Source organism: Acanthaster planci, linkage group LG20 (assembly GCF_054643075.1).
Source record: "Acanthaster planci isolate LZ-2023a linkage group LG20, COTS_SCS, whole genome shotgun sequence".
In the NCBI taxonomy this organism is placed as follows: domain Eukaryota; kingdom Metazoa; phylum Echinodermata; class Asteroidea; order Valvatida; family Acanthasteridae; genus Acanthaster; species Acanthaster planci.
Genome location: NC_141796.1, coordinates 6,865,078 through 6,890,783, shown reverse-complemented (window position 1 = coordinate 6,890,783; position 25,706 = coordinate 6,865,078). Strand labels below are relative to the sequence as shown.

At 42.5% G+C, this 25,706-nt stretch overlaps 3 protein-coding genes across 4 annotated transcripts in view; all 3 read right to left on the bottom strand.

Moving 5' to 3' along the window:
- Nucleotides 1–5,769, bottom strand: part of LOC110978472 (cubilin-like) — a 28,384-nt gene extending 22,615 nt beyond the window's left edge. Inside the window, exons 1-6 of one of the 2 annotated variants that reach the window (XM_022233498.2) lie at nucleotides 5,568–5,769; nucleotides 4,771–4,840; nucleotides 4,385–4,513; nucleotides 2,873–3,090; nucleotides 1,852–2,017; nucleotides 634–824 (exon numbers count right to left, since the gene is read on the bottom strand). In XM_022233498.2, coding sequence (XP_022089190.2) covers nucleotides 634–824; nucleotides 1,852–2,017; nucleotides 2,873–3,090; nucleotides 4,385–4,513; nucleotides 4,771–4,840; nucleotides 5,568–5,639 — 846 coding nt within the window. In that variant the 5' untranslated portion in view covers nucleotides 5,640–5,769. Of the gene's footprint in view, nucleotides 1–633; nucleotides 825–1,851; nucleotides 2,018–2,872; nucleotides 3,091–4,124; nucleotides 4,278–4,384; nucleotides 4,514–4,770; nucleotides 4,841–5,567 lie in introns of those variants that run through there. The other variant, XM_087130583.1, reaches the window with a different exon arrangement.
- Nucleotides 5,770–6,640: 871 nt separating this feature from the next.
- LOC110978467 (vesicle-associated membrane protein 3-like) lies at nucleotides 6,641–11,726 on the bottom strand. The gene is made up of 5 exons (XM_087130556.1): nucleotides 10,985–11,726; nucleotides 9,591–9,769; nucleotides 9,091–9,170; nucleotides 8,347–8,401; nucleotides 6,641–7,559 (listed from the first exon to the last, which is right to left on the bottom strand). Coding segments are annotated over exons 1-5 (345 nt in total). The 5' UTR covers nucleotides 10,987–11,726; the 3' UTR covers nucleotides 6,641–7,530.
- A 5,611-nt stretch (nucleotides 11,727–17,337) lies between these two features.
- Nucleotides 17,338–22,647, bottom strand: LOC110978474 (flavin-containing monooxygenase 5-like). Its single transcript, XM_022233500.2, has 3 exons — nucleotides 22,281–22,647; nucleotides 19,391–20,041; nucleotides 17,338–19,147 (listed from the first exon to the last, which is right to left on the bottom strand). Exons 2-3 carry the CDS (start codon nucleotides 20,039–20,041, stop codon nucleotides 18,191–18,193), a joined length of 1,608 nt encoding a protein of 535 aa, XP_022089192.2. The 5' UTR covers nucleotides 22,281–22,647; the 3' UTR covers nucleotides 17,338–18,190.
- Between the last annotated feature and the right edge of the window lie 3,059 nt (nucleotides 22,648–25,706).

The window sequence follows — 25,706 nt, the reverse complement described above, 5'->3', positions numbered from 1 at the left end:
ATTTACAGGAGTGCCATTTGTGTTTCTGGTCTGTGTCATGATCCTTTTTTTGTTACACGTAACCTTTTTGAAACTGTGGCTGCAGCCATGCCAAGAGGCTAGGCTTCAACAGGCAGCTTCCAGTATTTTGCCCAGATGCATGTGTATTACTAGTAGAGGCAGCCACGTAATTCAGTTGCGGCTTCAGTGTGTAGTAGTTCTGTCTCCTCTGCCTGGTAAATTTAATTTCATTCTTCATGCATTTCTCTTCTCACTGTAGACTGAGTATCAAGCACTGCTTGTTTTTATAATATGTAAAATAAATTAGATGCAAGGCCTGGTTGAAGAAAAGCAATAATGTAATGGGGCCTAATGAAATGCAACAGAAGTCACTAGAGCCACTTTCGAGTTGAACAAGACATCCAAACAAATCATACCCTTCGTGAATCAATAGGAACCCTATACATGTATATTGTTAACCAACATTAGGTCAATTTTTTTCAAGATGCAGAACTGAGCAACGCATCGATTCAGACAGCTGATTTTGCTCTTCCTAATGCAAACACTACTGAACAAAATGGCCCTTAAGACCCATTTTGTGGGATCAGATTTTAAAAATGTAGGATCTGGGTCAATAACGAATCCAGAATTTACCGACAAGTAGTCCAAATCGCAGTCTGGGCTGGGCTCCAACTGAAACTCCAGAAGGGTCAAGACGATGCCATTGCTGGGATCGGCATGCAGTATGTACTCGCAGTCCAGGCCGCTGCCATACTTGTTAGGGTGGCCCGGCGATCGGACATAGCCCTTGCCAACTGCTGCAAGGTCTCTGCGATCATAGCAAGCTGGGATGGTAAAAGAACGCGGTTACATGGTGAACTCTTAAAAACTCCTTTCCCCAGAACAAAGACAAAGAGTAAGAAAACAGCCAATGCAACTAAAATAAGATCTTATCACATGTATTTGTATTCCAAAAGGGCACATTACATAAGTTTAGAACCACCCATACAAAATGCATCAACCTGAAGAAAAAGTAAAGTTCAACCAATCAATCTTGGCAACTTACTCTACATGTATGTTTATTTTCCAATCTGAGTATCTTAGTTGAAGAGCTACATGTAATTGACTACATTTCCATGATTTGAATGTTATAAGAGTCTAATATTTAGTGTGCCCTCCTCCGTTTCTGATGACTTTGACTGTTTGTTTTTAGCCATGCTGTATTACAGACAAGATGTCACACAAGATCTGGCTTTGCAAAAAAATTCATTCAAACAGGCTCATAGCACTACTCTTATGCACCACTGTTAAAACAAGTTATGGAATACTTCAATGAGATAATGTAATGCAGGCCCAGTGTCAGAAATACCAACAAAATTTCAGGTGGGCTTAACCTTTTGCAAAATATTACAGAATGGTCTGCATGCTGAAGGTCACAGGCTTCATTGGGCCTTGATCTAAATCATGACTCTGTGTCTGTCTACATTTGTGCCATGCTGGATAATCACCTTTAACTATCTAATGCATTTAGAACTTGAAATAGAAATGCCAAAGCACTCTTGTCAACAACAAAATTGTCATACAAAGAGCCAATTCTGAAGCCCCAGGCCTCCTGATTTCTTTGGGTTTTGTCTTGGTTTTATGAAGAGGTTTGGCCAGTTCAAGTAATTTTGTAATATTGACGACAGTTGACTACTTTCCAGACTCTGGCCTCATAGCAGACACTGTGACATTCTGTGCAACACCAAAAGGGGCTCCTTGACCAAGGCAACGAGAAGCACCACATGGAATGTGATCTGTCCTACTGAAACCCTGACAAAGACAAAGCGAAGAGTCGGGGTAGTCTCCTTCATCCCCCCCTAGACGACTTACATGACTTTGCAGGGATCCCTTCGTAATGAGCCTTGAACCGGTTGAAGAGGTGGGAAGACTCAGTGACAAATTCCAAGAGCACTGAGTTGGAGTCCGACAGCCAACTGAAGGGCTGTTTGGTGCCACAGTATGTGCTAGATCTGCCATCTTTCTCCTTGTCAGTAATCTACGGTATTAGAAATTCACATACCCCCAAAAAACTGTTATTGTTTGCTCTAGTAAACTCTTTGATGTAAAAAAATGGGGTTAAATCTATGGAAACAAAAAGTAATTTAGGTCAGCTAAGAAAACTTAAGAGAAACAGGTGAGTCATTAATCCAGATACCCACAAAAATAAACAATTCCCCTGAAAGAGAATTAATGACCCGTTCTTCAAATTTGACGCTAATGCTTGTCCGGGTAAAACTTAAGTTAACCAGTTATGAGTCCGGGGCATTTGTGTCTGTTCCCTAGACAAAGGGTGTGATTAAGCTGATTGTATGCACAGCCAATTGAGTGTGCTCCCCACCTGGCCCCAACGATCACAAAGGAATGAATGCTAGTTTAGCCTATTTGGCTCACATTGGAAGATGTGATTGGGGTCGCAAAGGCTGGGCCTAGTGCCTAAATTTGTAAGTTGTTATTGGTATGGTAGCACAAGCAGGCCTAATACAGGCAATTCACAATGCCATGCGCCACACAGTGCTCGTCACAGAGAGGCTTTTTTTTGCAGTGCATTATGATAAACACGACATGACAAATGTTTGTGCCGGCTGTGCTGTGAGCGGGGAACTTGAATTGTTCTGCTGTTTTTTGTCAGGGTTGAAGATTCGGCAGTGGTCCAAGTATCAATGTAATTATTAAATGGTGGGGGTTTTTTTGAGGCACCGACTGCCCTGACCATTTGCCATTTGCTAAAATGCAAATTTGCCATTTTTTGTCAACTGTAAACTTGAAAAATGGCCTCTCAATGACAGTCTATCGGCCATGGCACTGTAAAGCAACCGTATTTTATTAAAATTGGAAAGATTGATCATAGTACCTGAACAAGTGTACCACACAGACACACGCTACTCTCTGTCAACTCAGCAAAGGCAGCAAGGTTCAGTCCCTCCAAGACAAACTCGGAGAAGCCCAGCAGGACCCGGTTGCCAGCCGGCAGGGAGATAAACAACTGGCAGTACCGAGGGATGGAATACTTGTCCGGGTAGTGGGGCGAAGTGATCGTGCCGCTCTGGCTGTTGTAGGTCCGTTTGCATGCTAGACAATAAAACAAGGCTCACACGGTACATGATGGCCTAGTCTGTAGGTCCAAAATCTGAAGAAGGCTCCAACATTGATCGAGATCTACAGATTTTGTTTCTTGGCTCCTTTTCAGTTTGTGCAGAGTTCAGCTGTGACTTTTCCAACTCATATGTCTTGAGCATGTTCGGTATGTTCACTGCAACTAGTCTAGACTCATCAATCATGACAATGTGACATCACCCTATTCACTGTTTTGCAGAAATTTTGGACAGCAGACTGACTGAACACGTTACACAGGGCACTTAAATAACTTCAATTAATTTAAAGATGATAGGCGATGGCATGCAGTATGTAGGCCTAATATCGGGCCTATAACTTTTCCATTTAATTATCGGTCATGTCAATTGTCAGTCAAGTCACTTAACCATAGTCACGATAATCATGACACGTTACAGCCTGCATGCCTAAGTAACGTTAGTCAGCTGCTAGTGCTAATGACTACATCATACAAGTAGCAATGGTGCCCCTAGGCCCTATTTTGCTCAGCACTGTGGCTAGTTTCAACAGAACCCATGGCTCCATTGCATGTAATTAAGGGGATTGTATATTTCGGGACCCCAGTTTTTGACATTATGATCTTGTAAAACTGGTAAATCCCCCCCCCCAAAAAAAAGGCAACACTCACTTCAAATTATTGCACTGACCCTATATTTTTGGAAATTTCAAACTGTAAATTGTGAGAAAATGTGCCTTTCTTACTGATAAACTAACCATGAAAATTTGTATCCACCATATGGCGCATTATACACTCACAGTCTCCCCTTAGAATTTCCCTGAAAACTCAAAATCCTATCCTTTTTGACAACATTATCCCTCGCATGATCACATTTCACACTACATAGTACATCATGTACCAGGTCAATTCAAAAGCTTAATGTAGCTCTTTCTTCTGATTTCTATTATAGAAACAGGGTCCCCAAATTTACAATCCCCGTTATTAAGACATAAAACTCATCAGCCTGCTTTCATGAATAAACAGGACCATTTACCATTAAATTCCATACACTCATGGTTCTTCCGTGATCAAATCTTCCCGGTACCCGTGTTCCACATTTTTGCAGTCTGCCCCCAAGAGACGATCAGCGCTCAACCACAACTCAGGCCCGCAGCTAGCTGCAGCTAGCCTAGCCTGACACGCGCAGACTTGCGCAACAACTGGGTCGAAAGTTACTGTAATAATAAAACAATGTTGTTGGTTCCACATTGAAAGCACTCTTGCAAACTTTTCACGTTCATCAATTCTACTCACTGCCACAGGGAAAGGTGTTGCAGGAGATGACGTCTTTCTCACGGATGGGGATGCCACTACAGAAGGAAGGAAGCGCCGGTTTGGGAATCTGATCTGTTGTGAAGCATTTCTTCTCCAGAAACTGGACACCTGTCAACAGGATGCAGTCACATTAAAGCAGACCAGAACATATAGGCCTATTTACCTGGTAATTTTTTCTTTTTTTTTTTTTTTAGGTTTATCCGTGGACTTGTTTCCATGCATTAAGGTGAGGCCTATTAGAAATCGCAAGTCATTACAGGAAGGAACACCGCCCACACAGCGCCGGGAACCATTTTGCAGTACTCAGTGAGTTATAAGGGTTGCCACTGAAAGGCTCGACTCCATTGCGGAAAACAGCAACTTACCTCCGCCACACTGTGCACTGCATGATGAATATCTATTCTTCCATTGATGAGTCTGGCCTTTTACTCCAAGCTGAATGAAAAAGACAAGTTTGAATAGGGGAGAAAGCTGCAACGACCGTCACTTCCAAAATAATGCAGGCCTACTTCTTTGAAGAAAGGAATACGACCTTTTTGATTATTGCAAGAGGAAGACAAAATTCTTATCCGACTTGTTAAATTCCGATCACATGGTTGCACTCCTGCTGGTCTAGTTTGACAGAGGAAATGCATTTCTCATTTTCATAGAATATGAAATTTTGTTCGAGTGTCCATTATTGTTCGGAACCGACGTGGCTTTTGAACATCGTGCACGTACTGTACATCCTTTCTATTGGCACTGAAAGTTTAAGTGGCACGTGTTCTATGCACATTACGGTTTTGCAAAATTGTTGTGAAAAGTACGCAGTGGTCCTGCAGCATTGTTGTTTGTAATTTTACTTTGTTGTAACCAGGACTTTGTTATAAGAGGAAAAGAAAAACATAAGAATTTAAGAAACAAGGCTTCTCAAAATCGGTTCTTTTAAACAGTATTTTGTTAGAACAGTGTTCTTTATAACGAGAGTCGACTGTGCAAGATTCTGCATGTAACTTTGGTACAACACCTGGATACAAAATTGATAATACATGTGGTTTACTCGTGACCCGTTTCCCAAATTGGATATAACTTAAGATATTCCGTGATTGCCAGAATGCGTTCATAGGTCAAGACCCAGTGTTGCAGCGATTAATTAGTATTTCAGCGAGATGCATTTACTTACAGTGCAGAGGAAGAGAAAGCCAACTGCCACGCCCAGCCACAAAGCCACAGAGGGTCCTGCGGACCAGCCCATAATCAGACCACAGGACTGGTACAGTTCACCACTTGAGGTCCAGCTTCTAAAGATCTCGTTTTCTCCGGAGACGCAATATGATGTACGGGACTACTGGGGCGTGCGATAATGAGGTGTGGTTTGCATGAATTCTTGACATCCATCGTCACGCATGAAGGATTCCAAAATCTTGGCGTTTCCATTTTGTAGCAGGGGTGTCTCGATATCGCACCAATTTCAGTTGTCTATGAATAATGTTGCTCATCTGGCATGCTTTAATTGGCACTTACTTTTCCTTCGGAGAATGCTAACCCTGCACGATTGAGTTACTAAATTGTCAGATGCTTATTTAATTATGAACCTGAAAATTTCCCAGCATAGTTGGCAGGCACTAATCAATGGAAAAAAATCAACTAGTCCAACAGCTCAGAGGGCCAAGCAGAAGGATGATTGGAAGAGTTTAAGCGAAACGATCAGGCGAGGGCTTCTTCCCTGATCCATGCACGGTTAAAGTTCAACACTTTCTGTACCCACTTTTGTAACACGTGTAACCCATGACATGTTTATTGAAAGGTGTTCAGGAATGTGTTTAAATGCTAACGCTATTCCATGGTACATGTTCAGCTTTTTGAAATCCGCTTAGCATTAAAAGACATTCCTAAACGCACAACAATAAACACGTTGCGGTTAAACATGTTTTAAAAAGTGGGTAAACAAGTGTTAAGAAATGTGTTTAAACTCTAAGCATCTTTCTAGACTGTAACTCCGCCTTCGTCGTCTTCGTTCCTGAGCACCATGTCTGAAGAACCGGGCTATTTCGGGCCTTCTCATAGTCTGAGGAGGGGGCAGAGCGTATCTGTTACCTGCCTGATCTTTTTGAAGCTCTCAGCCACTGCGCATGCCACAGTGATTGTCCTTATTGCTTTGACAGCGGCCCATGTGTAATAATCCATACTTTAAGGTCTTTAATGGGAACCAAACAACGCACACGAAAGGCTTCTTTTTAAAATTAATATTAATGATTATTTATTTACAGAAACATTTACATTTACAACATAATAGTTCTGTATCAAAAAGATACAGAAATAATGCTACATAAAATTGATATTAACAACCACATTAAATGTTGTGTTTTCTGAATATAATGTACCAGCAGAGAATTAACAAACCCACAGCATAACGATGTGCAGATAAAAACTGAACTCCTAAGTTTGTGTGTGTGTGTGTCGTAACATAATAATACGCTTCTCTTTTTAACATATACAAATTAATTCACTATATTACACGCATTTAATTCTTCAACAAGCTAATCCGTAACCTCAGTACTGTGTTCAGTCATCACGTTACATCCTTCGTATGGATCGAAATCTAAGATGGAATCATAGTGCTCCCATATTTTAAAAAAGGAGTCTTTTTGCGAAATTCTAGTTTTTCGTACATATTTTCGATACTCCTACATCAAATTATGTTGTATAATTACACATTAACAGTCAATTGACACATCGGACAAAAAGAAATTGACTGCACTAGTGGAAAATATCGCTGCCGAAACCAGTGTTCAGTAGTTGTGACTCAGTTCAGAAGACCAACACAAGACAACCAGTCTGAATTCAAGTCACAAGCTATTCAAATGAAACGCAACAAAAACATTCCTTTGTAGTTGTCCACCATGTTACTTGTGCTTGCTCTTGTGCGTGGTCTTATGTCTGTCTTGTGATGGTCTCGGCTGAAACACTGGCCGAAACAAATCTTTTCGCAGTTTCAATTAGATTTAAAATAAACACCCTCGTAGGAAAACTCATCACTTCGTACCGGCACGCATTTAAAATATATGAAAATTCATCTCCCGGTCCACAGGCAACTAAATCCAAGTTGCTTCCACATTAAAGGATACCACATGACGCATTCTCGATCAGCTCGCTTCCCAAGGTCGCACAATACCTGTTGTATGCCCAAGAATAAAATCAGCAGGCGTTTCACAACCCAACTAACAACATAGCTTAAGTGCAGCTAAAATGCGGACCATTACACACCGAGATCCTCAGTGGAGTCGCCACAGGGGGGGGGGGCGCTCCCGGGTGCCTCCCCTCCCCACTAAAAATGGATGAACGGATATTGAACAAGGCTAACAAGGGCTTGCCTCCCCAACAAACCGCACCACTGAAAGCTGGTGCTCCCCATAAGAAGCTGGTACCCCCTCCCCCACCCCAATAGTAAAATCCTCGCTACGCCACTGAAGCTCCTTAATTCTTTCCCAGCAGTCTTTATGCTCAACGAAGTGTGTTGAACACCACATCGGCGAAAACTAACGTGGCCAATTCCTTCACAGAAAACAGTTGAGAACCTGATCCAATAAGTCACAAATGTTCGTCCAAACAGTGCTGGTTACGTCGAGAAATTCATTAAATAACTTACAAAGGGATATATTACAGATTCTGCAAATCTAAATAGGACCCACATCATTGTGGCGCGCAATGTCTCTTTTTGGTGGACAAGGTAGGCCTACCGACAACAGCTTTTGACAAGGTACGCCTACCGACAACAGCTTTTGACACACATGTACAACGTCAATGTTTTAATTTCGCAGTGAAACCAGTGTGTGTGTGAAAATGACGAAAACTAACTATGCCTGTATACAATATTATTATATAACGACTACCAAACAATCCATTTATTACCATTAAACTGGGACACTGCAATAAGCTTACAGCCCTATGATGATACTTACACACGACGATGACAGCGACGATCAGCACAACGACAGTGACGCCGATGACTTTATACTATACAAATGAAAACAGAGAAATTAAACGGTTCAGTGAGAGCCTCAGAGAGGAATATACATGTATAGCCATGGAAAATTACACATAAAACTATGCAATTTATCCTTGAAATGAACACAGTATAGGGACAATCACAGTGACCGTGGAATATATCACATCACAGTGACCGTGGAATATATCACATCACAGTGACCGTGGAATATATCACATCATTCATATACAAACTCAAGACTGGTCTTCCCTGTCTATCCCCAAAGGGCCTCTCACCCATGACTTAATTACAGTACAAATAGATTTGTTGGTGATTCCTTTATTTCTTCTTTAACGTGACAGTGGCATGGACAGCAAAATATGACTGAGGCTGAGTTGCATGGCATGTAAAGAAATCTGGACAGCTGCGAAATTTCTATACTTACGAATAATACGCAAAAAAAATTCTGGCAAATTTGGGGAATGGGCTATTCAGGCACTTTCAGAGCTGGGCATGATTCTGCCCAGATTAGTCACGTGACAGCTTTCTGCCCTAGAATTGTATCAGAGTAATTTGAATTTTTTGTCACAGAGCCAGCCCAAGAAAAGGTGGAAATAGAGAGCCTACAGAACAATGGGACCTTATATTTTCGCTGTCTGCGATTACATCGACTGTATGGACTTATATACTATTCGTTATGTTGACAAAATACTCTCACCAATCTATTTCTCCACTTGTAGTGAACTTTGACTTTTTTGGCTGTTGTCTGAAATGAGGAAGCCTGTGCTAACAAGTCATCTGTGAAACCAAAATCAAATAAAAAAGGTACCAGATCACTTTTAGCATCGTGTGCAGCATTCGAGTAAATGCTGAGTGTTGAATAGGATTCGAATTACTTTGGGGAGAAAAAAGTGCCTTCCAGCCACTTATGGGTGCTCAGTACGGATGCTCAGTACATGGGTAGCTGTTGATACAGGGCTGCTAGTTCAAACTGAGCAAGTATCAACAAGGGCAATTAATTCTGAAGCCCAGTCAGAGGCAGATCCAAAATCAATGGCCTTATAAGGCAGGGTCCAGATGCAATCCCTTCGCCAGCTTCGGGCGTTGGAGGGGGCACAGTTCCAGCTGTGGGGCACGTAGCAAGAACAACAGATTTTTATGCTCGTGGTTCCCCCTCCCCCGTCCACTTTGCGACGGGCTTTGTCCGCATATACCCACCAGCGTTGTCCAGTAAGTCGTCCAGTTTCTCACCCCTCTCCAGGAGCTTATCCACGCTGGTGTGGAGAATGATGGCCACCTCATCCACCTCCGCTTGGAGCTTTTCCACGCGCTTATTCTTGGCTTGAGTTGAGGGGTCGGTATGATCGTCCGCGCCAGGGTAGGTCCCGGCCCTGCTCCTGATGATGTGTAACGGCAACCAGAATGTGATTTTATACACCACCTTTTACTGCACGTGTGCTAGCAATGAGTGTGTCCATAATATAACCTTTGACCTTGCGGGTTCCAGAAATGTACGATACACAAATACGTTCCACAGATGCAGTCCCTCTTTTGCCATTACTTTGTCTCATCCGTCCAGCAAATTATATGAGACTTCATACAAAATAATTCACGGTGAATGATGCACCAACCGTGACTCGGGCTGTCGAAATTATAACAGTATGTCGTGAAAGTGGTACCTCCACTCCCAGGCAGTCCCTTTTGGAAATGCACTTGATCATATGAAAGCAAATTAAGCGTGTTTACAAAAAACCTACGAAAAATCTCCCCTCAAGCTGCTTTTTGGGAGAGGGTTACTGTTCAAAAATATTTTTAGTACTTGTACTTCACAGAAAGATCGATGCAGGTGTACATTAATCAATCACGGTCCATTCTTTTGTTTACAAACACTTTTATCTTTTGTTAATCGATTTCAGTTTGAGCGAAAATGCGGAGACCAGTTTTTCGTAGCGGCATGATACTAAACATATCAGAAACAGGCCATTTTTACACTAAGTTGCCTGCAGCCCGCCCTGTCAAGACGAAAGACCAACTTGAATGTATCATTTTACTTGCACTATTAAATTCAGTCAGCAATCCCACGAAGACGTTCCAGTGGTCTCTCAGCTAGGTTTGTAAGTACAGCGCATGTGCGCTCGCAAAAACAAATACTGTAGCAGGTCACATTCAATCGGACGGAGGGTTAACCTTGCTATGAAACCACTGTCTCGCTTCACTGTTACAACCTGGCTTAGGAGAGTTGAATCATAGGTTGAGTATAGTTGAGACTAGATTCACACATGAAAAGTGTGTGGGCCTACATATATACTCGTATCGCAGGCCCTATATCATAGTACATGTATATGGGCAATTCTTTCAGAAGTAGTCATGATTTTTTTGATAACACCAAGTCCCATCACTTCATATTTTATATGTTGCACACAAAAGTAGTAGGTGTAGGCCTATACATGTACATGTACAGTACAAGTAATATGTATATGCGCGCGAGCCAGTAACCTTGAGCATAGTAACAGATAAAACATTGTATCCACACCCTGCAAACCTTTTTTTACAGGTACACATCCAACAAGCAGACAAGCCTGTTGCACTGAAATTGAAATTTTATAACTTACATGGTGCCTGGTCAGTGGTCGATGGGGGAGAAGGTCAGTGTCATCACCAAGCAGACACCAGCGGGAATTTACCGGCGCATGACGATGTTTTGTAGAGCAGACGGTGACACTGTCGATATACTTCGCTACTGAGCTATATCAACCACTACATGACTCGCACCGTCATCAGTGTCAACACTGTCAGACACAGCCCGTCATGGCTCAACGCACCGACAAACTTCCGCACAGCCGACTCGGATAAACAATCACCACGACGCATGCACATGTACACACGTACAGTCAAAAGAAGCCAACTGCATGCAAAGTGCAGGAATCATGGCGCTACAATTACATGAACCCTTCAAGTCGATTGGTACAGGCATAAGCGTTTGATAGAAACTAGACAAGGGACTAATATTTATCACAGGACTTATATTGGCAAAACACATCTGCATGCCCAATTACTTCATACTTTTCCTGTTAGAAGCAATGTCAGTTGAAGCGAACAACTTGAGTTTTGTGAAGATTCAGCTTAACTTGTTTTCACACACATTTCTCATTTTACAAAACAATGTGGCGATCCAAATACTTCTTTTCATAGGAAGTGACATGATTGTGGTGGTTCGCCCAGTCTTTGAAGATCCTTTCACCAGTGTTTAAGAGGGCGCTATTTTGTTTCGCACACAAGGCATCCTTTGTTAAACGAGAACACAAAAATCACACAAACAAATTACCGACGAACAAAGGTTTGAAGAAATATTGGCCATTTCTATTGTCCAACAAGCTGCTTAGCACCAAAGAGTAGAACTTATTCAAAGAAAATTTGGCTCATCCGATATCCAGCATCTTAAATCCAATAATAATTTAAGAACTTGAAACTCCAGAAAAGGACGAAGTTCAAAGTGAACTGTTTAGCGTTTTTCACTTTGGAAATAACCAATTTTTTAATGCGATATGATATATTGAGTTCAAATATTAAAATAACTATAAACAGAGATTATCAAATTTTATGAGATATACCATTTTTCCCACAAACATTACACACTCAAGAACGAAAATTTTGGAGCATTCACGATAACACTAAAAAGAAATTTATGCGATTACCAAAGCAAGGTTGAATAACTATATTGTATATGGAATAGTATTTTTAAATTAAATTCAAACAAATCACATTTCAAAGTGAAACAATACCTTCAAACATTCATCCCACTCCATTCTCTCCTCATCATCATGCTAACAATTTATTTCTAATAACAAGCGCATACTAATTGGTCTGGATTGGTTTGTTTTTTTTTCCGTTCATCATAATTAGAACATAAAGAAACAATGTTATTACAGAATGAAGTAAGCAGTGATAAGTGGCGGATGCCAGACAGAAGGCGAAACGCTTATTCATGGCCTGGTTCCTTATTTGTTGTAAGTAATAAAATCCACATGAGGCTATAATTACTAAATACAGAAGAGGGAGTAAAGAGAGTAAGATAACTGAAGGTACAGCTGAAGGTTAGAATTTAACAAGATTTTGGTTGTCATAACATCTTAGGAATGATACAATTCTAGACATGACTGTTTTATTATTAAGGTTATAAATACATGTACAATACAGGGTAAATAAACTATACTGGAAAAGAGGATATTCTTCAAGTACTTTTTAAAACCATGTATACTTCTAAAGTAGGGTATTGGGGTGATTTTATTCCAGAGCAAAGGACCTTGATGTCGAACTGTTTTAAGAAATATTGTAGTTCTTGCCTTTGCAATGTGAAACTTGGCTACTGGCCTAGTACTACATGAGTGGACTTCAGTGTTCCTCAGAAACAATGATAACAACGAAAGATTGCTACAAGCCTGCATCTACATTAAGAAGAATGATCCTCTCATCGATCGAAAAATTGTAATACATGTACAGTCAGCGATGGTCAATTGGTTTGGAATACCGATTTCCAAAAGCGACTGCACGCGATAACCACGTGTAGGCCATAAGCACAGAATTCTGCCTACCGGTGAAGAAGCCAGGCTTGTTCCAGCCACCTCATAGCCAGGCCGATTCCGCTCCTTTGAAATTCCGTCCACATCTATCTAAAAGTAACTTTTGTAATTGTCAGATCAATCCAGTCTATGGTTTGGGTGTAACGGTCATTTTGAAGTTCATGGCCTCATGCCTGCCAGCCTGGATTGTGCATTCGGCACGCCAATGGGAAAATTTTCTGCTGCACTGTCTTGGAAAAATAAGTGTTTTGCGAGAACGGTACCGTGGCCTCAGGGACCTCTGCTACATAAGTTGCCATCCTGTCAAAATGAATTTGCATCACATCACGGATTATGACAACTAGAACCATGAACCAAGTTCAAAGCGAGATTCAGCGTGCGTGCCTTCTGTCTGCTAGCGCGTTCAACGATGATGCTATCAAGTTCGGACGCAACAGAGCGTGTAGGCCTAAATAAAGTGAGCTCAGCAAAGTTTCCTTGCAGCAAGTACCCAAACACGCGACACGAACTATGCCTGACTTTTATAGGTTTCACAACGACTGTTAAGTCTCGCACATTCCTAAATTTCGTTGCAAAACTGAGCGTATATGTGGCTGGCATCAAGGACGTCAATCCGTTTTGAAAAATGGGGGGGGGGTGCCTCATCAGAACAAATGAAAGCGCGAAGCGCTGAGTGGCGTGGGGTTCGGGGCCTGTTCAAGGGCCCGGAAAATGTTGGAGTATAGATGCTGTGTGGTGTGATATGAGACAATTTCCAGCTTCTTTAACCAGTTTTTTGACAAATGCTTTTGCAAAATTTGTTGAATTTTTCAAGTAACCAGGAAGCATCAATAAGGTTTAAAAATAAACAAACGTTGTTCTCATCTTTAAAAGGTGCACCACTAGAACAAGCACCATGATGGATGGGAAAGTTTAAATAACACTTTCTTCATGTTGTTAATTTTTCCTATTTTTAGTTTATATATTTTTTGTTTTCGCAGGGGCCATTTAAAAAGGTGAAATACATGCACAACCTTATTATGTCGCAGGTATAGAGAAACGGCCCTCGAAAAACGCTGATACAGAATTATAAATGAGTATTATACATAACGGAATTAGTACTTTAAATTTAGCACGATTAAAAGAAGTGCATCTTATACCTAACGGCAAATAAAACAAACCCTATGTTTTCTACTTTTGAAGTTCTTCAAGCAGAGCTGGCTGGCACAGTGACTTCGATTCATTTTGTGATCATCTACCGACCACTGGGGCCTGCTGTTTGCGCATTTCTTGATATGTTTGCTTCTCTTGTTGACACCTACCTCTTTGTGCAATCATCATTGGTCATCACAGGAGACTTCAACATTCACATGGATAACCCATCAGCTGTACACCCGTCTCAGTTTTTTTGATGTGCTGACTTCTCATGGACTGAAAAAACATATTGGTGTGGCCACTCATAAACGAGGCCACATCCTTGATCTTATATCACGCTCCGATGATCACTGTCTCTCAGACATTCGCGAGAGGAAGAGGGCATTTCAGATCATAAAGCCATCTTCTTTACGACACCCTTCCGTAAAGCAACAACTCCTGTAAGTACAATTGTCTCTAGAAATCTTTGGTCAGTCGATATTGATGCTTTTGCTGAGATCTGTATTGAGTCATCGACGGATCCATGCTGCAGTGTCTCAAGTTACTACATTACCTTGCGCAAAATCCTCTACAATCATGCACCGGCTAGGACCCGATTAATTAAAATGCGTCAGAATACTCGATGGTATACCCAGGAGGTGTGCGAAGCTACACGTAAACGTAGACAGCTGAAGCGTAAATGGCGGTCTTCCAGACTTGAATTAACCGCCAAATGTACTGCAAGTCAGCGTTGCCATACAATAGCCATCATTCGCAAAGCCAAGTGCAGCTATTGTTCAAATGTTGTTGGCGAGTGTACTGGGGATCAGAGAAAACTTTCAACGTTGTTAACAAGATGTTGCACAGGAACGTCGAGTCACCGCTGCCATCCCATGATTGCAAAGTAACTCTGGCTAATCATTTCAGCCAGTTTTTCGTCTCCTAGGTATCCGCCATCCGTGCTAATCTGCCTCCGCCTCAATGTAAATCTGCAGTGTCACATTGGACATCTGAGCCATCTATCCAGCTGCCAACTTTCGGTGCAACCTCATCAGAAGAAATCAAGCGATTGATTTCCAAGGCACCAGCAAAGTCGTGTGGACTTGATCCGATTCCTACATCTATTCTAAAGCAATGTGTGGATGCCATCGCTCCTGCTATTACCAGCATTATTAACCAGAGTATGAAAACAGGGACTGTGCCCACCTCCTTGAATTCAGCGTTAGTCCTGCCACTCTTGAAACATGGCAACTTGGATCCTGATATTCTGCATAATTATCGTCCAGTGTCGAATTTATCCTATTTATCAATATTGCAGGTGCGCGTGGTTTTCAACAGACTGTCGACATTTCTTCCAACGAATGATCTTCTGGATAAGCGACATTCAGCCTATCGCTCTTATCACAGTGTAGAAACTCTACTCACTCACTTATCTGGTCACATTCTCCAACAAATGGAAATTGGAAACGAAACAGCCATTGTATCACTAGATCTACCTGCAGCTTTTGATACAGTCGATCATACGATACTGATAAGTCGCTTGGCATCACTTGGCATTAGTGGATCTGCGTTGAAATGGTTCACGTCGTACTTAAGTGACCGTTCGCAATCAGTCTGCATCAAAGATGCTCAATCCAGATCAGTTAGTGTTGTCTGTGGAGTTCCACAGGGGTCAGTTGGTGGACCATTACTCTTCTTCATATACATCAGTACACTTGGACAGATAATTCAGCAATATGGCGTCAACTATCATTGTTATGCAGATGACATTCAGCTGTTCACATCGGTCAGTCCAAGACCATCGAGTGTAGCAGTTGCCATGGAAAAACTTCAGGCTTGTGTTGATTACATTCGAAGATGGATGAGCTCAAACTGTCTCAAGCTGAATGACGAAAAGTCAATGTTCATGCTATTTGGTAGTAAAAGTAACCTCGCTAGGTTAGATGTTGCACCAGTACAAATTGGTCCTACCCCTGCTTTCCCAACAGCTCAGAATCTTGGGGTCATCTTTTACAGTCATATGACCTTTGCTGAACACATTTGTTATGTATCCAAGTCGGTTAGGTTTCACTTGCGTAACATCGGTTTCATCCGCAAATACCTGACTAATCGGCAACAGAGCAGTTGGTACATTCACTGATATCATCGAGACTCGACTACTGTAATGTACTCATGTACAACTTACCTCAATATGAACTTGACAGGCTTCCACAACTTCAGAACGCTGCTGCGTGGCTGGTGGCATGGACCAGACAATCTGATCACATTACTCCAGAGTTAAAGTCGCTTCACTGGTTACCTGTACGGAATCGGGTAACTTTTAAAGTTCTCCTGCTAACTTACCACATTCTCAATGGGCCTGCACTCTCATATCTCACTGATGCACCACCTCCATACACTCCAACGCGGAATCTTTGCTCATCACAATTCATCTCATTTGTCGTTCCCCGTGTGCACTGTTTGTGGGAGCCCCGGGCTATAGAGTATGCTGCAGCATCACTATGGAACAGTTTGCCAGCGCATTTGCAACTTGGCTTCTTCCTTGGGCACTTTTAAGAAACATTTGAAAACTCACTTATTTGCACTGTGAATGCTGTAAGACCTTTGCATTGGATTATAATTATCAAGGTAATCATATTGAGTCAGCAGCTTCCCTCACGTTGTGTTATTCTGTGTGTGGTCGTCGATGTTTGTCTTGTCATTCTTGTTGTGTTTTCTGGTTGTTGCTATTGTTTGGAGCTATATATGCAATCATACGTATGAAGCCAGTTGTTTGTGTTGGGTGGGGTGTCTGTTGTTAAGTCGACTGTTGTTATTTGTTAGTGATTTTGATACCTGCTTATTTTATGGTGTAGTTATTTTTCATAGTATAAACTACCTTTTTAATTCTAAGATTTTTTTAATGCAATGTGGTTGTTCTATTTGTATGATTTGGTCTGTGGTTTAGGGTTTGGGTAGGTGTCGGTTGTTCAACTGCTGTTCGTTGGTTGTTTCTCAATTCCTTCAAACTTATGTTTATGTTTTATACTCCTTACGATTTTTAAATGCTGGTTCTTAGAGTTAATCCTTTTATATCCCACTTAACAAAAGGTTTTAAGAAATTTTACCTTGATTGGATTTTTTGTTAATTATTTAGTTTCTGGAAAGCGCCCTGAACATTTTTATGGATTTGGCGCTATATAAAATTATTTTTATTATGTTCTTCCACAAAAGAAAACTGAAATACTTAAGAATTGAAAACTCAATTACATGTGACAGAAAGGGGGACACAGTTGAAAGTGAACTGGTTAACGTTCTTTACTGAGGAAATGAAATAATCATTATATGATGACACGAGTTCAAATATGAAAAATTAATCAGATTTACGAAAGTTGCCATTTGTCCACGGACGATTCAAACTCGAGGAAACCTTTGAAAGCTTTCACAGTAACTTTAAAAATGAATAAATGCGATTACCAAAGTAAGGTCCGATAACTACATTGTTCATACATGTATATTGGAAATTTGAAAAAAAAAGTTTTAAAATTGATCCCATCCTCTCCTTATCATCACATCAACACTTGGATTATATCTAATAAGAAAGATCGCTGATTACAATTTCTGAAAGGTCAACACAGACCTTAAATCTACAAGAAGAATGATCCTCAAGGCTCTGTCGGTCAAAAATGACAATACGGTCAGCAATGCACGGTAAGTTGGTTTTGAATAACGATTTCCAAAAGAAATTGTACGTAATAAACACGTGTACGCATAAAATCCTACTTACCCCTAAAGGAGCCAGGCTTGTTCGGACCATCTCACAGACGGGTAGGTTCTGGCCTTTCAAAACTCCGCACAAACCTATCTTATATTGAGTGCATCAGGTATTTGTCAGTTCAGTCCTTCCTGTCTGCCCAGTGTGTGCATTGTAAAAAGATATTGGCTGAACTGTCTCCCAAAATAGGTGTTTGGCGAAAACGGTTCTACAGATTTCACAAAGTTAGCATCCAAATGACTGTAAGACATTACCAAAACTAACAAATAAATGCCGAAATGTGACAATATTGGGGCAAAGGTCCAGTGGGTGGATTCCAACCAGGATCTTTTTGTTTTCACAGTTAGGGCTTACATCATAACAGCGCCCTCCTACATCAACAACCTGGCAGCCACAACCGCCAAGACAGAAACACACAAAAGAAAGAAAATGACATGGTAGTGGGTGTCGTCTACTTTTGGGTAAACAGGCCTGGTCTTGGTAGGTTCCAGCACCCGCTCCCAAACCGTATTGATGGCCTTCCTGGCCTCCTTCTTCGACCCTGGGCCCACTAGCCGGAATTGATACGGCACATGGGGGCCGAACAGGCACCGGAGGGTCAACACAGGATCAGAGAAGAACAGCTTCAGGAAATTCGGCCGCACTCCGATCTCGGACGCGAGGCTGTTGCAATACGCCACGGGGTCAACGTGACGATGGGAGGGTAGAAAAGCATTTTTCATGGCCTCATCTACAACCTTCACCTCAGCTTCCATTTCCGTCTGGGAAGGAAGCTCGGCCAACCCTTTAAAAACCCTCGCAGCCCAGCGCGCCTGTAGCTCCACACACGGCATAACCCCCCCAAAGAGTCGACAGGCCCCGTTGACCGACAACGTGCTATGTTTCAAGCCGAGCGGAAAAAGCAGCTTGTACAGTGGCACGTGGCCTTCTGGCATCTCCAAGGCCTCGCAGTCTACCTGGAAGGGCAGCGTGTCCTTGTAGCCGGTGGCCATGATGACAACATCGATGTCGTCCTCGCTGGTACCGTCTTCAAACACAACGCCCTTCTTTGTGAATCTGGCAATGTTTGTTTTGACGATCACTGCGCCGTTGAGGATACAACCAGGCAGGTCATCAGATATGAGTATCTCACAGGCCCCCAAGTCATGCGCAGGCGTCAGAGGATTGTACAGCATTCCTAACCGACGTCTCAGCTCTTTCTTGAACAGTGTCAAGTACAGCTTCGTTGGGATCCAGAAATGCCTTCTGCAAACCTTAAGATCCCAAGGGATACCGTAATCAACAATACGATTCATCATCCAAGCGCCTCGTCTGGCACTCAAGAACACCTGTTGCACAAACAATTATCAATGGAATTTTAAAAAATCATTTTAAATAAATACTACTAAGCAAGTTCAAAGAAATTATTACCATCGACACCGACATGGGACAAAAGAGTTTAAAGTGAAACGCAGAAGACTTTCCCACTGATTTGTCAGGAAACATTTAGTGCATGATCTCCATGCGAGAAAATTTATGAAAGGTGGTCATTATTTATAGATCTCCGTTTGACCAATGGCCTTTGAACCAACCTGTGATGCCAGACGGCTCACGTCGGCAGCCGCATCTCCTGCAGAGTTACCAATCCCAACCACCACCACTCGCTTGCCTTCAAATGCCTCTGGCCTTCGGTATTCGTGGCTGTGCATAATCTTCCCCTGGAACTCATCAAGACCTGGAAACTCTGGAATGTAGGGGTTGTTAAACATTCCTGTACAGATCATGACAGCGTCGAACTCCTGGCTAGTCTCCTCCTCGTCACGGCTAACCACCTCCTCGGGTTGAGTAGTGACGACCCATCGCCCGTTAGACTGGTAGTCTGGAGCCTGGGCCAAGCAGGTCACCTTAGTTGAGAAATGGATATGCTTGTTCAGACCAAATTCGTCGGCGTACATGTCGCAGTACTTCTTTACGTAGGAGTTGTGGAGAAAATTCGGCCATTCCTTAGGGAAGGGGAAGTCGCTGTAGCACGTGACCTCTTTACTGGTGTTGGTGACGGTCGACCTGTAGACTGAGGCTTTTAGTTTGCGTTCAGTGTCGTCGCAGTAATACCAAAGACCACCGACGCCATCTGACCTCTCAAAGCATGTTGGTTGAAGGCCTTCGTCCAGGCAACACTTCACTGCTGCCAGACCGGTCACACCGCAGCCAATAATGGCGACTTTCTTGCTGCTTTCTCCCATCTGGAAATGAATAAAATGAATTGTTCAAGCATTGGATATGTTATAATTTGCCAGCAACAACAGAAATGTTGCGGATATATCGCCCATTTTTAACGGAAGCCGAAAACTGCTACCCCCTATAGGGGGAAGCATCCCCCGGCCTCATCGACTGAAAAGAGCCATGGGGGGAGGTGTCCATTTTGTTGGTAGCAACGCGACCATTATGCATGTATTTCATTGTCGTTTGTGAACCAGTGAAGTACATATCCCACCAAAGAAGCCTCCGTTGCTAAGAATATTGCCCCCTGTCTTGGTCCAGCTCGTGGCTCATTCGTTTACACCGAATACGAAGAAAGAGTACGGTATCCATCGAGTGTCTTCCTGCCAAAGCGGTCAAAGAGGCACGTGAAGTTAAAGGGTGGAAGAAGAAATACACAAGCAGCATGAAAGCCAGGCTTAACATTTATTGCAGTTTGAAAGTCTGCTGTTTTGACACGGGAGAGCTTTGGTGGTGCGGGCGGTGGTGCAGCCGTCAATCTCTTGACCATAACTTATTTTGTGACAACTTGTAGGATCCGGGGCTGGTTCCAGTTCCAAGTGTTCTTGCGAAGAAGGAGCCAGCAGTGCACCGCGACAGCAGGCGCTGCTGGGGAGTTGGGTATTCCTACCTCAGGGATGTTCCTTAACTCGAGGTTTGCTTTCCATTTAAGCATCACAGACGTTCTTGTCAGCTTTGACTGCCAATTCGGCTTTAAAAACTTGGATTAACTGTGGCTTGGGGTACTGATAGTCGAAATCGTTCCTAAGCTGTGTGAAGCTGTAAACTCTCGTGATGCAAACTTTTGGACTACATGTAGGCCTATTATCAGTTGATTACGATGTACCAAACAGTGTTGTAGTCGAGACCGGATAGCCCGAGACCAAGACCAAGACCTGAAGTTGCGAGACCGAGACTGGGACCAACCTCTTCAAAGTGAACCGAGACCAACCTTTCCGAAGTGGACCAAGGCCGGTCTCGAGACCTCCATCACTGGTGCAAAATACAATGAGTGGCGATTATTGCCTTTAAAACCTTGACAAAAAATCTTTCTTCAAAACTATTTAACCAAATTATTTCATCATTATTCATCATTCTGACATACGTCCACAAACAAAACTGAATTTTTTTCACTTATATTTTAATTTCATCATGCTTCAAAGGGATGCATCTCAGTGACCGCGTTTCACGAAGGCGCGCAAATATGACTACCCTCGACGACCACGTACAAATCCCCACTTAACAAAACGGCCTTAGAGATATCAAAACGCACTCTAAAGACTGGCTGAAAAAACGTCAACTCGGATTTTAGGTTTTCTGATTTACTGATTAATGTGAGTTAAACAAATATTTACTATGAATATATTCGAGCGCACTATCAAGTTTAGCTTCCAAGGAGGCAAAACAAAGCTTTGTTCAAAAGCTCTACTTCCTGCAGTTTAAAACAGAGAAACACCTTGTCCGGAAAAAATTGTCGGCAAAGTCGACACGCTCGCCCCGTCATGAAACAGTGAACATATAGGTGTTTAATCGGTCAGAGCTGGTTTGCGTACCACACTATATCCCTATGCCTCCGTAGTGTACACTTTTGGCCGTCGCTCACGGTACGGTTCCACCACACCATATAAGCGCCCACAGAAAAAAACACACATAAATTTGACAGAAATAGCGACTACCGGTATACGGTGACGATCACGAACAAAGTGGCCTGTGGTGTCTCACTTGTTGAAATTCCAGATTCTATGTCATCCTAGTCGTCATGACTCACCCTGTGTTATCGCGGCCCTCAGTAACGCGGTCTGAACCACTCTTTACGTAACTTATAAGGCAGATCAAAAGTAGGCCTAATTGCTTATTATAATTTTGATTTGTTTAACAAACGTCCCATCTTTTCCACCTTCCAGACTACTCCGCGTCGAAAAAAAATGGTCTCTTGTCTTTATCTGCAGAAGTCTTTCGGGGGTCATGCGTACTGTTATACTGTTATTTTGTAGTCTGAATCGTGTCTGACCTCTATAGTCCCTATACTAGACAATTTGTCCGATAACATATTGCAGTGCAAATGCAAAGGCTCTCCAAGCTGAAAAATCACTTTGGATGATTATAAGCAATTACATTTTCTCAGCCTAAATGGAAAATTAGTGGTTGTATAGGTTCCTGGATATCCACACGTAGATATACAGTACAGTGCTTACTCAGAAAGATATTTTGTGGTTTTCTTACCTTGCTTAACTCATCGAGCGTACATTTACAGTTGTCAACAACCGACGACGCGTACTAAAGCGAATTGTTCAGTCTATGTGAAACAGCCTACCGTGTGTCAGGTGAACACTTCAGATATCGTCGGAGTTTTGGAAGAGCGAGGACTGCTGCCGTTCGACGGACTATGTGACGTGTTCAGCTGGTTTCCGGCTGACGTACGCTGCGGGTGCACAATGACAGCACGACACTGTAGCGTGCTATTCATACAATGGAGGAATGTTCATGCTGCCTTTCTACATGTACACGAGCATGTACACGTAAATGTACACGATAGGTAATTACAACTGGCAAGGGTCATGGATTAAATTCCCAAGGATAGGCCTACGTTATGTTGGGTCATGGAGCATAGTTCATATAATCTCTGTGGTTGGGCAAAGAGGTGTGCGAACGTGAAAGGTACGGTGACTGCTCAAGACCATAATGTAATCAAAATTATAACGTGGGCATGTATACTATGGCTTTTTTCTCAGAACCGTATTTCCATTAAAGCCACACTGCCAAGCTACGTACGGGCCTAGTACTATGTGGCTGCGGCTAGCGTATGATGAAAATGTGTGCCCACTTGAGACTAACGATTTCAAGTGCGAGTTACTAGTAAGCACACTTTTCAAAGGCAGTTTTGTACTTTCGCCATCTTTTTCCAAAACAGGAGAGAACACGTACTTTTTTAATCGTGTTGTGAAACCTATGGTTTCGATTGCATAGCTATTTTGGATGCTGTGTTTCTCTTCAACCAGCTGAATGTATTTCAAATTTCAATAAAACTGAACGCCCTAATTTCGCCATTTGGCGGCTTTACAGCTATACGCCCCTTCGATGACTGGGAAGTTGAATGTCAATACATACAAAAAGTGCTGAGAAATGTGCCAACTGCAGCCTAAAATCATCGTTAATTTGTTACAGTCTTGGATATGCGTCATTTTAACTGAGCATAGTTTTGTCTTTTTGAGTACGTTTTGGTGAATAAAGTCTTTTGTTTTATCTGTAAAAAATACATGTATTTTCTATATTCCTATTCGTACCAATAGAAATTAAAGTTTTGTATTTTTATGATGTGGACAAAAATTTCTATTCTGATGTCAATACAATTACACTGGAATGGACTTAGATCTCAGTGTGCACGGAGTCCTGCTTTTACCGTTTAAAACGAGGATGTACGAAAATGTGTGGAAACGCTGCGTTCTATTCAGCTCAATAAATCGTTCCTATCCTAAGAACGCTGAGTAGAACAGGGCACCCAACAAACTTTACTCCTGTCAATCTTAAGTGGCCTGGCACAGCTGAAATATATTCCCTAAACTGAAGGCATGAAATGGTACTGCTTCCTATTTCTCGAATGCTCGTTTTGTCTACACTGGGCCACTCCCCGCGCACAGTAGGGTCTATGTATTTGAACATAGTAAGTCTGAAAATTGCCCAAATCCGGAAATTGTGGTGTAATAGCGAAAAAAATATATATCACTTATTACTTCCATTTAGTTTGTTGCCACATAGCATTGACGTCTTAGCTCAACCCATCCCGCTAGTCTATGCTATATTTTTCGTAAGACCACACTGAGCGCCGCCATCTTGCCCAAATCGCTGCTTCCAAACCGCGCCTCTGTCACGTCTGTTCATTGGCCAGCCCGTTGGTCGTTTGAGACTGTCTTTTGCCATCTTGCCCGGATGGGCATGATCGCCCTCCCGAACCGTGCCTGTGTCGTGTTCGTCCATTGGCCGCCAGGTTGCCGTATCAAACGATCTTTGCCATTGGGCGTGCGTGCGATTGTCCCAATACGGATCTTCCTCTAGTCCTACCCGAGTATTCGCCTCAGAGATGCAGTTCCTTGCTTCCTCTTATGAAACAAGTCTATGTATATACTGTATATTAGTTTTCTCGCAATCAATGGCAAGAGCTTTTTGTCACACGTGAAGGATGATTTTCGAAAGCTTACCATGGCTTCAATCCCAGGTGACATCATGACGACGACAAGTGTGTAGGAGGCGGTGCAGGTTCGGGATGTGCCTAGTCAGTGACTTCAAAAGTGTGTGTGTGAGGGGGGTGAAACTCCCGCCCCACCCACACACACCGTCAAAATGCCGGGGGATATATATCCCCTGGGATCTCCACCCAAGCACGGTTGAGCACTCCTGCAATCCATACTCTCTTCCTCGGCTGGGGGGAGATGAGCTACCAAACGCCAAAAAAGGTCCAACTTCAGTCAAACGGAAGGGAACCGATGCGATTGCACTAGCTCCCGAGGCATCTGCCGATTGTCTGTTGCCGAAAAGATCTACGGGAAGCTTATTCTGAAGCACCTCCAAGCTGCAGAGAACATTCAACCACAAAGCCAGTGTATATTTGGGGCTGGGTGTAGTGCCAATGAAAAGGATGGACAAAATTAGCCTTGATCGACTTCTCCAAGGCACAGCTGTCCGGGAAAGCTTATCTATGTCAGGATAAGGAAGTTTCATGATGGCATGACCTGCCAAGTCTCACTCGCTCTTCCCCATCGGATACCTACATCCACACTTGATGACGGTGTGGAGCAAGACTGTGTTCTGGTACGCACGCTATTTACCAGTGCTCTTGTCTACGGTACTAACCTATCCGGGATTTAACCAGTGGGATCTGACTGTGGTCTGTGCATCTAAAGCTCTTAGTACATGTATTAACCCAACACTCCGAAATCCTCCGAACGGATTTCAACATATTTTATGTACATCCAAGGGGGTTAGAGCTATCAACAAAACCCGATCTTATCCCTTTGCAAGAACTGCCCTTTGCTTACGACGTTGCTCTCGTGGCACAGTCTTGAAGACCAACTGTGGTGCCTTGTCGGGAGATTGGCTAGAGCCTCCGCTTTTGGTCTTGCTAGAAATCAAAACGGAGGTCATTCTTCTGACAGCCTCCTTATACAACCCATGCTCAAGTTCAACCCTCCATCACAATCGACTGTAAAGGCAGTGTCAACCTTTACGTGCAACCCAAACACTCCCTATCTTCGAATTTCAATACGATTTTACATACACCCTTGGGGGTTAGGGTTAATAACAGTGCCTGCGACGAAAACCAGAATGGAACGCTTACCACGCGGATATCAGCTGCAGCAGCCTCCTTTGGCCGACCAAGTAAAAGGCTTTAATCGCTAAAGGGAATTAAAATGCCTACCAAGTGTAAAGTGCGCAATGCAGTTGTTCTTTCATGCCTACTTTAATTTCCAAGAGTGATTAATTAAGTAACGAAAATTAACTGCCAGAGTTTGAAGTAAATTTACATATGTTCGTGTCAAAATGGCACATGGCACAAAAATATCACACTTTAGCACGTCATCTTTTTACAGAATGACCCACAAATAAATAATGCAATAAAGAAACCAAAAAACAAGAACTAAAAAACAAAGTAAA